Consider the following 16167-nt stretch of genomic DNA (forward strand, 5'->3'; position numbering starts at 1 on the left):
TTAAATTGCCAACATGTCCCCCGCTTCTCCCCAGGTCCCCCCTGGGATGTCCGAAAGGGCTGTCTATTGTTCTGCGACCCACATGCCTTGGCATTCACACTTTCTAACCATACATTGACCTCCACCTGGTCCCAACCCATGTCCGGGTCCTGCACTTTCTCCCACCTGAAATCCCTATCATAATCCAGCCAGGCTGTCCCACCATGCGTCGTGTGCGCCTTCAAAATCCTATGCATATAGTACACCAGCGGCCCCGCCAACTCTGGCTTCTTCTCAATGACTACTGTTATAAACACCTGGAAACCAAAGAGCCAATTTGTGATAGATTCTTCCACCCTAGGTCTCCTATCCTTAGAGGAGTTATCCTTGCCCTCCTTGTCTTTACTCTCAACTTCCATTCTCTTGGGCCTAATCAATGCAAATATATCCACGAATTCACCCTTCCAAATTTTTTCCCGCATTTCGGGAGATACGTGCGTGGCCAGGCGGCCCGGTTTAGACAAGACATATCCCTGGCCACCACCCGCCATCGCCCCCCCACCGGGCTCCAGGCCCTTCATCTCAGGCTTACCTCCTGAAGTACTAGGGGCGCTAGCAGGGGCCGCCACCACCGGGAGTGCAGCAGGGGCGTTCAAAGACTGAGCCTTAACTAACAGCGCCAATTGTTTCTTGATCTCGCCCAAGGGGCCCTCATCCCTATTCCCAGGGGCCCAAGGCGTGACTGCCGGTGCCAAGGTCGGTGCCACGGCTACTGGCGGAGGAGGGGGCGCTGAACCCGGAGCTCGGGTGAGAGCCTTCAAGGCAGTTAAAATTTCCCCCAAAGCGCTACTAGTCCCAGCGCCCCCGGATTGGGGCGGGGCGGAAGGGCTTACCACCACAGGCGGGGGCACTGCCACCTTTTCAGGTAGCCCAGGGGCAGATCCCAACGCCGCTATTGCCCCCAAGATTTCTTTCAAGATGCCATCTGTAGGCTCAGAGGCCGGGGGTATCGCCGGAGCACCTGGTGCAGCTGGAGGGACCACTGGCGCTTGTGGTGCAGGCGAAGGAGTTACTGGCGCTTGTGGCGCAGACAAAGGAATTACTGGTGCTTGTGGCGCAGACAAAGGAGTTACTGGCGCTTGAGGCGCAGAGAGAGGAGCTACTGGCGCATGCGGCGCCGATGGGGGAGCAATCGTTACTACCGGTTCCAAAGGAACCCTAGGAGGGGGGGGCGGCCCCGAGCCCCCACCGCTCCCTTTCCTTTTCTGTACACGTTTGCCCCTAGGATTCTGTGCTCTCGGTTTCTTGGGCAGGGGAGGGAACGCTGCTTTAGGCGGGACCCCCTGTCTGCGTGGGCGCTCAACAATGCTCGGGGGCTCCCCCTCCGGGTCGGAAGGGAGCCCATCGGCCTCTCCTTCGCTGCTCTCGTCCTCCCTATTAAACTTTTGTAAAAGCAAGGACAGTAACTGCGCAATCTCCGGATCTTTGTCTTTGCGCTTGTGGCTCTGCCCCCTGGACGACATGGTATCGCTTTGCACCGCCAACTACTACTTTAGGTTCCCGCTAACCCCTCTCCCTTACCCCTCGCCTACCCCGCCGCCAAGCAACAGCGCCGGAGCTCTGCTGCCCTTCTCTAAGGCAGCTGCGGGCGAGCGCGGGCCCGCACCACGCTCTCTGCTCCCAACACCTTACAAAGGAGGTAGCAGGAGGAAGCGCCAACCCGTTCCGGACCCCGCGCCCGCCCCCAGCCTCGGCTAACCCCGGCACCTCACCCGGCGACCTGGTCGGCGCTCTCTCCTCCGCCGCTCGTCGAGATTCGTCCGCACTCCGTCTCCGTCCGTCTTCGAGGGGTCTGACTATGGGGCGGGGAAGCTACTGGGCCACCTAAATTTTGAAGCTAGATTGAAGCTAGTTAACTAACGGACAGGGAGTGGGCGAGCAGGTCCGGCGCAGGCGGGGAAAGAGGCCGAGTTGCCCGTGACCCAGACCTAAATAGGTCATGGCCTCTGCCCCACGCCCCCACCGGACGTGCGTCACCCCCCCCCCTGACCCGGAAGTACTCCCCAGGCTGGCTGCCCATAGGGCAGCCTCCTGGGACCTAAGGCCAATAGCGGCGTGGTGTGGGCCGGGGGGCCGGGCCCTAAAGGCGGGCTCGTCTAGCCTCGCACTTGGTATTATAGAAGGGGACACATAAGTGTCTGCGCCCCCTCCTTTAATACCAAATCACCCCGGGGCGCGCAAACTGGACACAAAAGGCCGTTGCGCCCCTGGGGCACCTTCTGTATTAAGGCTCCAGAAAGCCAAATCCTGGGGTTTTTCTACAATGTTCTGTTTTTTAAGGTGTTTATTGCTTAGTTCCCGTCAATGCTTGACTTAGCTTGCCCTGGTCACTCTGAAGCCCAATCTTGCTGTTAGTGGTCACCTGAGACGTTCCTTCCTACGTCCTCCTCCTTAGAGACAAAACCAGTACCAGGTACCCAAGGCCATGCTGCAGTGTTACCATACCCTGATATAAGGGGAATCGTGTACCTAGTAGACAGGTTGTAGGGTTTGGATGAAGGCTGGGCTGTGTTCTAACACTAGCTTCTCCACTAGACCAAATTCTGTGTACGATGATTAATTAATTTATTTTTCTTTACCCGAGTTATTTATTTTACTTTACCCGAGTTCCCTTTTCTCTGAAATCGAGAGTGCTTAGAAGTAAATTCTAAGTGTGTATTAAAAAATAGGGCATTAATGCTGTAGGCAAGTTCCAAATAAATAAAACTAGCTTTGCAGCTGTGGGGAACGCAGCAGCTCCGCGCCTTGCCACATGTTCCCCACATTAAAACAAACCACCTCTGGTATCCATTCCGCCCTACACTGTTTGATTTTTTTTCTCTTTTTTTTTTTTTATCCCTTCACAAGGTTGCAATTAGTTACCTCTAATGAGCCTTAACGAGCGCCCCCCACACCCACCTTCCTGGCCTGGGACTGGCTAATTGACACGAGCAGCTGCGGTGTCTGAGCCGCTTTAAAATTCCTCCCATTTTTCACACGCCGGCTCCCGCCGGCCCCCTCCCTCCCCCGCCTCCAGCAGCTGCGGCAGAGCACGCCCTGTCACCGAGAAAATGGCGGGCGGCGAGTCCCGGCCTTGCATTGATGGCTGACAGCTGTGTGGGCCAGGGCACGCTAATAAATAGCAGCTTAACCTGGGGAGCCCAGAGCAAGCCGAGGTCGGGCCTCGTTCAGCCCACCCCCCTTACCCCGTTTTATTTAACAAGGCGGGCCTGCAGCAATGCCCTGTTATTGCACTGAAAATAACCGGGGCCTGGCGTGTGTTGGTTTAAATCCCAGATTATCTCGGTCTCACCACGAGACCCGCGGCGCTGCACTGGAAGGACCACCGGTGGGAGTCAGACATCCCACCCTTCACGAATCAAGAGTGCCCCTTTGGCCTTGGCACACACTAATACTTTCTTTGGAAAACCTCCTCCGGATGTGTCTCTCACATCCCCGGGTGATAACATCTCACTGTGGGACCCTCAAGAATTAATACTAGCCATAGCTGCAAAGTGCAAACAAGTGGCCTCTCCAACGAGGGTGAGACCAGATGTTTCAGAGGGTGATCCTATTAAAGTGACTGTAGAAAAGGAATATATGACGTTACAACGAATTACGTTGCAACGCATGCCTTTACCACGCATGTGTTACAACGGAATTTGTTTACCACGCATAACATTTACCACAATTACTAGCGTGGTGACGTTATATGTCGTTAAGAGAAAGCGGAAGTTTATTTTCCGTTTTCTCTTAAACGACGCTGATACCCGACGTGACTTCAGGTGAGTTTCTTTTTTGGGGGGGAGACCCCCCCAAGCCCCCCTTTTATTACTTTTTACCTTTACCACATATACCTTTACTACAAACCTCGTAGTAAAGGTGTGCGTGGTAAAGGCTTTCGTGTTAACCACGCATGCGTTGTACTGCATGCGTGGTTAACGATTTTGTTGTAAAGGCTTCGTTGTAATGGCCGTTTCCCGTAGAAAAGAAACATTATTGGGAGGGTGAGGCAGGTTTTCTGAGAGGGTGAGGGAATGGAAGTCTCTTGAGGCTTGTCGCTTTTGAGGAGGATGTGTACTATTGTAAAGAGTGCGACTCTTGCCAAATAAGTGTAAGTTGACTAATATGAGTACCCATGGCCTTTCTATCCATCCCACATGACTATACAGTTACATGGATTAAAGAACGTCCTAAAGCATGGCTTTCTATCTCCATGTAACCATGCGCGGAATAAACAACATCTCTATAAATCGCTATAAATCTGTATTAGTGAATCGAATACATGCATGTAATACTAACACCCAAGCACTTCCCTTCTAACTGTATCAGTGCCTTATGAATAAAGCCACTGAAATTATGAGACTGAGTGGACCAAATTATGAGAAAAGCACCATTTGGAATTATGAGACTGGGTGGACCAAATTATGTGGAAAGCACCACTTGGAATTATGAGACGGGGCGGACCAAATTATGTGGAAAACACCACTGCAGCAGAATCGCATCATTCAAGTGGTCTTGGGTATAATGGAGTACCAGCCATAGCCATCTGAACAAAGGGATGTTAGTGCCTTGACAAGGCGCAACAGAAAGTGAGAATCACCCAATGATAAGTCAACCCACTCATCTATTGGATGGCTTAAAATGAAGATAAATCATTTACAGTGCGTGTGCCTGCCAATTCTGCTCCTAAATTATTTTCCTACTTCTGTCAGAAAAGGAAAGGAGTTAGAGTGAACCTCCATCTTGTACGCATACCTATACTCTTGTCGGAGATAATTTGTCTTGAACTGGCTACAATCCTTTTAGTTTCAATAAAACAGTGTGTCCCTAGATATTCCAGTCCTATCTAACAGCATTGCTTGGAATAAATGCATATGATCGATAATAAAGCTAATAGGTGACTTACAGGGTATTCCTATTGTTTCGGTCTTATATGTATCTGTAACGGATAAGCGCTGCCACTGACCTGACACAGACCTGCTGAGTCCTGCATTCGCTGCTGCCTGCCCTCCCGCCTCCCGCCCTGCGTTGCCCGACTCCATTGCCAGCTGGGAGTTCGAGGTAGACGCCTGGAGCGCGGTAGAGGGAACTACAATCCCCAGAAGACAAAGCGGCGCACGCCGCTGCAACAGCGCGACAGCGCGCCAGGAGGCGCTGAAATAGCGGACCACCCCGGTCGAGGGGGTGTATCTGTAACGGATAAGCGCTGCCACTGACCTGACACAGACCTGCTGAGTCCTGCATTCGCTGCTGCCTGCCCTCCCGCCTCCCGCCCTGCGTTGCCCGACTCCATTGCCAGCTGGGAGTTCGAGGTAGACGCCTGGAGCGCGGTAGAGGGAACTACAATCCCCAGAAGACAAAGCGGCGCACGCCGCTGCAACAGCGCGACAGCGCGCCAGGAGGCGCTGAAATAGCGGACCACCCCGGTCGAGGGGGTGTATCTGTAACGGATAAGCGCTGCCACTGACCTGACACAGACCTGCTGAGTCCTGCATTCGCTGCTGCCTGCCCTCCCGCCTCCCGCCCTGCGTTGCCCGACTCCATTGCCAGCTGGGAGTTCGAGGTAGACGCCTGGAGCGCGGTAGAGGGAACTACAATCCCCAGAAGACAAAGCGGCGCACGCCGCTGCAACAGCGCGACAGCGCGCCAGGAGGCGCTGAAATAGCGGACCACCCCGGTCGAGGGGGTGTATCTGTAACGGATAAGCGCTGCCACTGACCTGACACAGACCTGCTGAGTCCTGCATTCGCTGCTGCCTGCCCTCCCGCCTCCCGCCCTGCGTTGCCCGACTCCATTGCCAGCTGGGAGTTCGAGGTAGACGCCTGGAGCGCGGTAGAGGGAACTACAATCCCCAGAAGACAAAGCGGCGCACGCCGCTGCAACAGCGCGACAGCGCGCCAGGAGGCGCTGAAATAGCGGACCACCCCGGTCGAGGGGGTGTATCTGTAACGGATAAGCGCTGCCACTGACCTGACACAGACCTGCTGAGTCCTGCATTCGCTGCTGCCTGCCCTCCCGCCTCCCGCCCTGCGTTGCCCGACTCCATTGCCAGCTGGGAGTTCGAGGTAGACGCCTGGAGCGAGGTAGAGGGAACTACAATCCCCAGAAGACAAAGCGGCGCACGCCGCTGCAACAGCGCGACAGCGCGCCAGGAGGCGCTGAAATAGCGGACCACCCCGGTCGAGGGGGTGTATCTGTAACGGATAAGCGCTGCCACTGACCTGACACAGACCTGCTGAGTCCTGCATTCGCTGCTGCCTGCCCTCCCGCCTCCCGCCCTGCGTTGCCCGACTCCATTGCCAGCTGGGAGTTCGAGGTAGACGCCTGGAGCGCGGTAGAGGGAACTACAATCCCCAGAAGACAAAGCGGCGCACGCCGCTGCAACAGCGCGACAGCGCGCCAGGAGGCGCTGAAATAGCGGACCACCCCCGTCTCGCGGGACGCGAGCGGGACGCCGGGCTAAGCCCGGGCAAAGGGCGGGCCCTCTGTGGCCCTCAGTGGCCGAGGTAGGCCGGGCTGGGCCCCGTTATTTACCTTTCGTTGTTCTATTCTTATGTTGTTTGGTCCGGATGATGTAAGGTCTCGACTTGAGAGGGACTGTACTATTCCATTATCCAGAGTGCCTGAACGCTGACCGCATTGACTTAATTTATTATTTCAAATAGTGATTACTCACTTTTACGTATTATCTTTTAATACCACCATCTTGTAAAGCCGGAGTGTGCGAAGTTTATAGCAAAAGATGACAAAAAAACTTCGCTCGGGGAGAATGGTAGGTGGAAGAACCTGTGCCAAAACAAAATCAAATCCCTTGAGAAATAAGGTCGTGAATCAACAGCTGTTAAAAGGCCAGTGTCAGCTTTTTGAACTGTGGGAAAAACCGGTGGAAAACTCCCCAATGGTTGCTCTAAAAGGTAACACTGTCTCAGACATCCAAGCGAATGATATCCACATTGCAGATACTAATGCCTCTTTTGTGCCTCTTGAGACACCAAAGGTGCCATGTTTGGACACCTCCTGCATTGTGCATTCGGAGGAGGGCAAGGTTAATATTCTTGCTGCCCTCTCACTGAATGATTCGCTAGTGAATAATTCCATGCCACCTCTGGAGTCTTCCTTGAACAGCTTGGAGGCTCAAGCCTCACCACCTCTCTCTATTGATCTGGAACTTTGTGGCCGGTATGTGAAGCCGATCAGTCCGGCTGCTCCAGAAACTGATAATCTTTTAGGAGGGGCGACTCCGTCCGGGCTGCTACTCTATAGTAGTACCCCGTCTGTGAATAGTCAATGCTTGTCTGATGCATTAAATGATTCTAGGAATCCATTTTTCAATCTATCCGGCAATTGTCCTACAGTCGGGACTGGAGATAAGCCTTTATCAGAATCCTTGATTGCACTGGAACATCTGTTAGCCTCTATTCTGTTCCTATTGGGAAAATTTGTAGGCAGCTCGGACTGTATTTTGGATTCGGTTACTCAAATCTTGGAAAATTTACTGCAAAAAGCACCGGCAATGAGGACTACCCCCCTTTTTTCACAGGGTACGAAATTAAATAAGGGGGAAGCTGAGCAGCATATAGAAAATTCCAAGATAAAGGTTCCGGAACCAGTGCTAGCAGAACCTTACTGCAGTATTGTTAAAGGTTCATCTGTATCTGCTGTACCGAACTGTATCATGAAGGCGGATTTGGGGATAACGGAAGAAATCATGCCTAGCCCTGACTGTCAAGTACCACAAGAACTTTTTCCGATCTTCTGTTCGGAAAATAAAAAAGTTATTTCCGAGGTTAATCTAGAAGGAGGGGGAAAAAATGGAAAATGTATAAAACATAAAGGCAACAAAAGGAAACTGGTGCGTAAACATAAGAAGAAAAGACAGAGGCGGATAAGGTTTCTTGACTCTATAATTTTAACTGATCAGGAAGATAAAGCCACTGAAGTTATTCGATCCACCGTTACGGTGACTCCGGAAGCCAATCCTTCCTATTGTGTTCCAGAGATCTTTGGAAATTCCCCACTCATGATCAGGGAGGACTTAATACAAAAGGATGGCTTGGGCTCAAACTCTTCCTTTGAATCAAACTCAAAGAGTCTCAATCCAGCTATTTCTGAGCTTCTTAATCCTTTGGCTGCTCCTTTCCCTTTCACAGGTGGGACAGGGGAACCGCTTCGTCCTACTTTGGAACAAAAAGAGGTTATACCCTATGTGGACACTCATGTGTTGGACTTTCTTCCACTATTTGAGGTTGATTTACTATTAAATAGATCATGGCTACTCAAACGCTTTAGCGAAATGGATAAGCTACATCGTATTCAAACAAGCGATATTGAGTTAGTTTCTTTGCTAGGGGGAAATAATGTTACTAGTATAAGGGTCAAATTCTACTCTAAAATAATTGTAAATTTGGTTTTGCAACAAGCAGAGAGTTTCCAACGTACAGGCATTGATGTTTTACCTATTGTGAATTTTGATTATAAAGACGTTTCCCATGGGTTGTCCCAAAAGGATGATAGGCAAAGTGGGGCTACCTTATCACTTAAAGATATAAAGATCTGGGTTGCAAAAGGAAAACGTGTGGTTTCCCAGGTGAAACCTCCACCACTGATTCAAAAGCCCTCGCAACTAGAGGACTCTAATCAGTGGAATTGGTTGCATAACGCTTTATCTTCTAAATCCACAGACAACCCTAAATTGTTTCAGCACCTTTAACAATCAATTGAAAATTATTTCATGGAACGCTGCCGGGATACACAGTAGTCCAGAGAAATTTGAGTTTCTATTCTCTTTGGGTGCAAATGTGATCTGCATTCAAGAAACATGGTGTATTAATAGGATGGATGACATAAAGGATTATTTTGTGTTGGAGGTCCCGGCGGTTGCTTCTAGGAAAGGGCATGCTAAGGGGGGTATCGCGTGCTTGCTATCAAATGAATGGAATTGGAAATTCTCGCATTATATTGACCCAAGTAACCTCTTCCAAGCCATAACTTTAGCCAATCTCCCCACTCCCTCTAAGATGGTGTCTTTTATAATTATTAACGCTTATATCCCTCCGGAAGAGGGTTTTAACGTTGTGTTGAAGCAGATCTTTCAATATATCGACCAGGTTAAAAAAATATCACCCCTTTCAGAAGTGGTCCTGGTGGGTGATTTAAATTGTAAAATATCTAACTCCAGTATGAACCTCTTTAGAAATAAAGCCAAAGAAGAGGCGCATTTTATTCCCCAATCCCTTTTTCCCGATAAAATAATTACCAATAAAAGAGGGAAGATACTGTTGGAGGAACTTTCGGCAGTCGATGGTCTTATCCTAAATGGAAGATTCCCCTCGGATGTACCTGCAAAATTTACGCATAAATCGCACAGTAAATCTTCTATAATTGATTATGCGATTTCGGACTTTAATATATTTCCTTGTATCTTGGATCTGATGATAGTCCCCACGATATTGAGTGACCATAATGTAATACTCTTGACTATCTCTTTAAAACTTCCTAGCACGGCTCCATGGGCGATTAATAGCAAAGACACAGCCTTTCATGCATCTTCCGGTAGATGTTTTTGGAATCCATCTTTAATTTCCGGGGTGCATGTTATTTTATGTAAAACCATAGCAGATCTGAATGCTTGGTATGGCTCGGAAATTGCTAGTTTTGAGAACTTTATGTTGAACATCACTTCTGACGTGAAAAAGGCTAGACGGCCCTCGAAGCGGGCATATGTGCCCAATGCCCTGTACATACTGAATAAAGAAATAAATAAATTAGTCCGTGCCCAATTTGTAAGTAGATCTGGGGAACGGGGAAAAGAACTTTCGAGGTTAAAAAGAAAGAGAGTTAGACTAAAAGTGAAATTACAAAAGGAAAAGGAAGATCTGGTTTGGATAAATCTAAGGGAAGCAGTAGCGCATGGTAAGATCCGCAAATTTTGGTCCATAATCGGGATGGGATGCGGCAATAGATTAGCCCCCTGCCCAATCCCTATTACCGAAGAGGTTTGGTCTGCCTATATCAGGGAGCTTTACGGGGGGTATGGTACCTTAGCGGATACTAGCCCCCCCGATGTACTTACTGATGGAGAAATTATGTATCCATCAGAGGAAATAATAGCTGCAGCCATAAAGAACATGCGCTCGTCCGGTGCAATGGGGCCGGACGAACCCCCTATGACGGTCCTGAAGCAGGAACCCTCCCTCTGGAGTAAAATACTCTATCCCTTATTCAAATCCTGTTTTGATTCAAAGAAGGTTCCAGCATCTTGGAGGGGTAGTATCCTGGTACCCATCTTTAAGAAGGGTTCGAGGGATACGCCCAGCAATTATCGCTTAATTGCTCTCCTCGACGCAGTCGGTAAGATCTTTGCAAAGTGTCTTTTAAATTTACTTTCGGACTGGGTCGATGCGAACAATATTTTACCACGCGAACAAACAGGATTTCGTAGGGAGCACGGCACTCTAGACAATCTGACCGCCCTTCATGTGATAACGGACAAGTATACGCAGGTGAGAGGGGGAGTTGTGTACGCAGCTTTCATCGATTTCTCCACGGCGTTCGATAGAGTGGATCGTAGAACGCTGTGGAGAAAATTAGCAACTATTGGAGTACCCCCATACTTGCTGGAACTTGTTCGTACATTACATACGGAAACTTGGTGTAGGGTGCTGCAGGGGGGTGAAAGGGGTCTCTCTGATCGCATACCCTCTCTAAACGGCCTGAAACAGGGATGCCTTTTGGCACCTCTGTTATTTTCTCTATATACCCAGGATTTACCTGCAGCCGTATCTGTTTGTGAGGGCATTGCTCCAGTGTTAGGGGGGGCCCCCATCTCCTGCTTGATGTATGCTGACGATATTCTCGTTTTGGATCTAACACCCAAAGGTTTAGCAAATAGGTTGCAAGCACTTCACGCCTTTGCAGTTGTCCACTTTATGAGGATTAATATATCTAAAAGCAAAATCATGTGCATAAGGGGGAAAAAATTGTGCCGCTCCGAAAACTTTGGGTGGTCGATTGGTGGTCAGAAGTTGGAGGTAGTTAAAACTTATACCTTTTTGGGAAAGATTATTGCCGCCAACCTGAGCGAGAGGCCTCATATTGATCACTGTTCTCGAAAAGCCCTTGCGCATGGCAAAGGCATAAAATCATTATACGTAGCGACAGGGAAAAGACATTTCTCTTGTATGCTTGAGGTTTACAGAGCTAAAATCCCCGCTACCCTTATTTATGGTATTGAACTCGTTGAGTTAAAACTCTGGGATTTCTGCCATAAAACTGAAGGGAAACTACTTAGATCCTTGACTTCACTAAATACCAACTGCTCTTTGGCAGCGTGCAGACTTGAGTTCGGCCTAAGGAGCAGTTGGGTACAGGGAGTATGTGCACTGGTACGTTGGGTGGCCTCGCTTGCCAGAGCAGAACCGGGGACGATGAGAGCTCTACTTAAAAGCGAATTATTAGGTAACTTTAAGGAGTTTTCACAACTTATAAAGAACTTTAGAAAAGCGGTGACGCTCTTGAAACTAGATGAAAGTTCTCTGTTCCTCCACTCTCGAGCACAACTAAAAATGTTGCTAAAACATGCTTCCTGGGAACTAGGCTTTCAACTAGACAAGAACGAGATACAAAGAAAAGGTGGTTGTGATCTCCTTATTAACTCATATGTTGCCAAGAAAGCCCAAGCCTACGTATTATGGAATATACCTCATGGCATTAGAAGGTTGTGGTTCCTTATTCGTCATGACCTATTGCCTTTGAATATTCTCTTAGCCAAATGGTATGGAACATCGAAAATGTGTAATTTTTGTAACCTAAGTGTACAGGATCGTATGCATGTTCTATTAATTTGTCCAGCACTTCGTACTTTGCGCCTTAAATGGCTAAAACCAATTTGCATTCGCCTGGGTATTTCCAATGTAAATATTTTCCTACAATTTTTGTACTCACCTATAAATGAAATGTTCTGCTTCTACATTTTTAAATTTTTTAAAGGATTTTTAGATATTTATTAATATGCTATAAAAATCTTGTCGGCCTTTTGATGGTACTCTTGCTAATGGATGAATCACGGACTTTTATAACATATGTTTGTGGAATATTTTGTTTGAATTTGTAGTTACTCTTGAACATGTTGTATGTGTTTTCTTTTATCTTTTATGTGGCCCTCTGTGAGAGCCAAAACATAAATAAATAAACTTTGAAACTTTGAAAACTTTTCGGTCTTATTTTATCAATGCATTGAAAGATTTCCTCTGATACTTAACACCCCGCATACCTCTGTCCCCTCTATCGCACCTCATCGGAAATTATACCCCAAAAAATTTCTATCTCACTCCATTAATCCATGGAATAAAATCAAGTAGTAAGTTACACCCCAGGTATTTCGATCCATGCAAAGTTATTGCATAGAATAAATTGTGTGTAATTAAGGATGGCACGCTGTGTATTATCTTCTGGTAAGACTCCATGAAATAACAACCATCTGTTGCTTTTCTTCTGTTTCCATATAATATCGTGTCTGTACCTGAGCTTTCTTATTTTGAACTAACAAGAAATTAATAGCTTGCCACCTGTGTGTGCTTACAAGGTGTCTTTGCATCTGTACTTTGCTGGCATGCACCCAATATGTATTCCACAAGTAATCATCTGCCCTTTCTCCACTCAGCATGTGACTGTCATCCTGTTGGCGCAGCTGGCAAGACCTGCAATCAGACCACCGGCCAGTGTCCCTGCAAAGATGGCGTGACGGGACTGACCTGTAACCGCTGTGCCAAGGGCTACCAGCAAAGTCGGTCGCCTGTGGCCCCCTGCATCAGTGAGTTGTGTGCCCATGTATTTGCATTTAAACTATAGTAGAGTTCTGTAGTTGTGTTTGAGTAGTTGGGTTGATGCCCTTTGCCATCTGTGATAATTATCCAAATTGTGCTTGCTCTGTCTAGTATGTGTGTGTGTGTGTGTGTGTGTGTATATATATATATATATATATATATATATATATATATATATATATATATATATATAATTATTTTTTTTTTTGACGAAGGCCGTCATGGCCGAAACGCGTTTGTCGAGCCAAGGGATAAGAATAAAGTAGTGTTTGATATTTAAGACCTCGAGTGTGCGCCACACTTTGTTGCTAAAGAGCGTTTGGAGAAAAAAAGATATATACATATATAGTTAGTGCATTATTCCTGTCATGTGTTTTTCATGTAAAGCATTATTTTTCCTGCATGTAGCATGTTTGTACTTTCAGAGTGCTATACTGTTTTGATGCTGCTAGTTGCTTCTTTCTGCCTGCTCTTTGTACTCGCCTGGATGTCCCACCTGACTGCCTGTATTTCTTTCCAGAGATACCAGCTATTATCACAACCCCTGTGGTCACCAGCACCGAAGAGCCGACAAGTAAGTCACTACTCCTGGTTGTAAGGGGCTTGCGTGTGGAATTGTCTAGGTTCTGGCCCAAGGCACCTGTAGCTTAGAAATGTTCCTCCCAGACTAGGCCTCCGAGAAGTAGACAGACCATCACCACCTTTTTCGCCATCTCCAAACTTGGTCATGGAAAATGAACAATGGAAAAAATACAGAAAGAAATATTTGCAAATGAGGTTTTAAAATCCCATTTCTTTTTTGGAACCCACCCAGGGAAGTTGACAGAAAGTCTTAGTATGTATGCTTTTGCCTGAAGCGCCTCTTTTCCCCGCCAAGATTTCTTTGTCTGCGATCGAGTGTCGCTGCCAGCAGCCCTCACTCCAGAGCTGCCTTTCAGTTAAATACTGCTTTTTTTATTTAAAAAAAAAAAGCTTGTCTTAGAGGTTTAGTACATGTGAACATTAGAGACTTTGCAGCACTGCGGTGCCAAGACTGGGTAATGCACATCAGTTCCCCTTCTGCTATTCTAGAACTGGCACCCGCTCTGGGCTCTGTCTGTGCATCTCAATTCTGACGTTCAGCACACCCATTATAGCTGGGTCTGCACACGCACCTCAGTTCTAAGCCCTTAGACTGATTTCTGGAACCCAGCCACACAGTTCCAAGCAGTGCACCTTAAATGTAATTATCTGTGCCTGCGAGATTTCTCGTAATCATTCTCAATTTTAACCTGCAGCGCCTCATACCAGTTCAGTACAGGGCTGCACTATTAGTGCTCTACCAGGGCTCCTCAATCCGCACCTTTGAACCGTCTTTCCCTTCGATCATATGTCTTAAATATATAGAAATAGTGTCTTATATAGAACGATTTAAATATGTTGGTATGTCCGCCCAAGCCTTCTACCTTCTTTCCAGTACTAATAAAATGTTTGCTGGGAATATATCTCACAACCTATGATAGAGTCACAGAAATAAGCATAAAGTAAAATTAACAACATTCTGGTTACTGTAGCACCCTACCAGGGGATTAATGTCATGTTCCTTTCCAATGAAGAGGTCTCTGCATTCCCAGCCACCCCAGCAGGTGGCGCAGCAGGGAATGGGTCAAGCGGTTTGGCGCTTGGGAGCACACTATTGCAGCAGTCCGAGCCTAACGACTGCAGAAGGTAGAATGCTACAGTGACTATACCTGATTTAGAGTCCACAGTTAATGCGGTGCTAGCCTTCCCCTGCAGGGTGCACGGTGGGGCTGTATGCAAGACACCTGGATGTTTCCCCACACACACAACTCCCACATACATTCCTCCCTCTCCATCATGATCCAGTCCGAGGCGCAACAAAAAGTGTTGCATGCGCTCTCTTGATTGCAGTTTACCGTTTCTGTAGGCCCGGCCACGGCCAGCATCAGTGGCATAGCAAGGGTGCCGTAGACCACAACTGTAATCGAGAACCATGGGCTCCTACACCTTGTAGTGTAAAAACAGCTCTCATTGAGGTGCGGTTGACATCTATGTAGTATCCTGGTTCCCTGTCCATGTTACTATAATCTGGCACCTCGAGGCCCCAGTGCCACTGCACCATTGATAACCGCACCCCTGCCCACCAAGAGTGTTGTTGGGTGTGGTGTGGGAGATCTAGCTAGAATGAAGTCATTGCTTGGTCGTGCCAGTATCCTCCAGCAGGGGGCACAGTAGAGCATGGTTTATGCTTTTTGTGTCAAAGGTAAGGTTATCATTCCCAACTCCCAGTCTACCCACAAACACGATGTTTGGGATGGTGGGTGTAGGCGAAGTAGAAACCTCTGGAGCACATGTATCTCCCTGCAGTAGTACCAGAACAGTGGGCAGTGATGCGCCAATTCATTGCAGGGTGACCCAGCTGGGCAGAGCCAGATGCTCTGTCAAGAGTACAGCCTTGGACAGGGCTTTGGCGTTTGCCATTACTCCTGCACTCACACATAGGCCCTAACAGGCTCCCAGCCTTGCCCGGAGGTGGGTGGAGACTAGTACACATCCTAGTTAAAATTTCTTACGGTAAAATACCTAAACGATGAGGGTGACAATCCAAGAAATATACAGAAACTACGATCTTAAAGTAACACCAAAATAATCTAACTAGTACGTCAAACTGCACTCAGAATATTTATTTCCAACATTCCTTTAGGTTTAGGAAACCAAGCAAATGAAAAATGTATGGTTCTGTGCCCGGCTTCTTGCTTCTCCTTTGTGTCTCGGTGTAGTCTCTCTGTCCCTAGCTCACACATATCGCCATCCTGCGTTTTCATGCCAGGGTCCTTCAGCTCTCTCACAACTTGGTCCAAGACCTCTATGCTGGTGTTGCCAGGAGCACCCAAGCGTTTGACCCATTCATTTACATCCGGTTCCTAGAGACCACTCTAAAAAATTCCAAAGTGTACTGTATCAATGTTCTACAAAGTAGAAGAGAACTCTCACAGGGTGACTGGGGGATTCTAGCAGGATTTACAGTTCAGATGCCCATCAATCAGCGCCGTCTGCAACTCACTCAATTTGCCATAGTAAGAAACTAGTGCCTCTGTCCTAGCTCTGTTGTTCATTTCAGTTGACTGCTGCTGTGGTCTGACTTACTTGGCTCCAGTCGATCCTCTTTCCTTTCTAATGCATTTGTAGGCTTTGCCTCCTGCTGAAAATTAATGTAAAAACAGAAAATATATGCTAAGTTTACAATGTCCAACCGTTTTGTGAAGTTCTGAAAATAGTCAAAGTCTAAGGTGAAGACATCTGCTTGTTTTTCCCTTTTGTG

General features: G+C 47.9%; 1 protein-coding gene across 3 annotated transcripts in view; it reads left to right on the forward strand.

The window, feature by feature from the left end:
• NTN3 (netrin 3) overlaps positions 1 to 16167 on the forward strand; it is a 253419-nt gene that overhangs the window by 203267 nt on the left and 33985 nt on the right. For all 3 annotated transcript variants that reach the window (XM_078663017.1, XM_078663015.1, XM_078663016.1), the window contains exons 4-5: positions 12683 to 12832; positions 13366 to 13419. In XM_078663017.1, the coding sequence (XP_078519143.1) occupies positions 12683 to 12832; positions 13366 to 13419 (204 nt within the window). The remainder of the gene's footprint in view (positions 1 to 12682; positions 12833 to 13365; positions 13420 to 16167) is intronic.

This window comes from Lissotriton helveticus, chromosome 10 (assembly GCF_964261635.1).
Source record: "Lissotriton helveticus chromosome 10, aLisHel1.1, whole genome shotgun sequence".
NCBI lineage: Eukaryota > Metazoa > Chordata > Amphibia > Caudata > Salamandridae > Lissotriton > Lissotriton helveticus.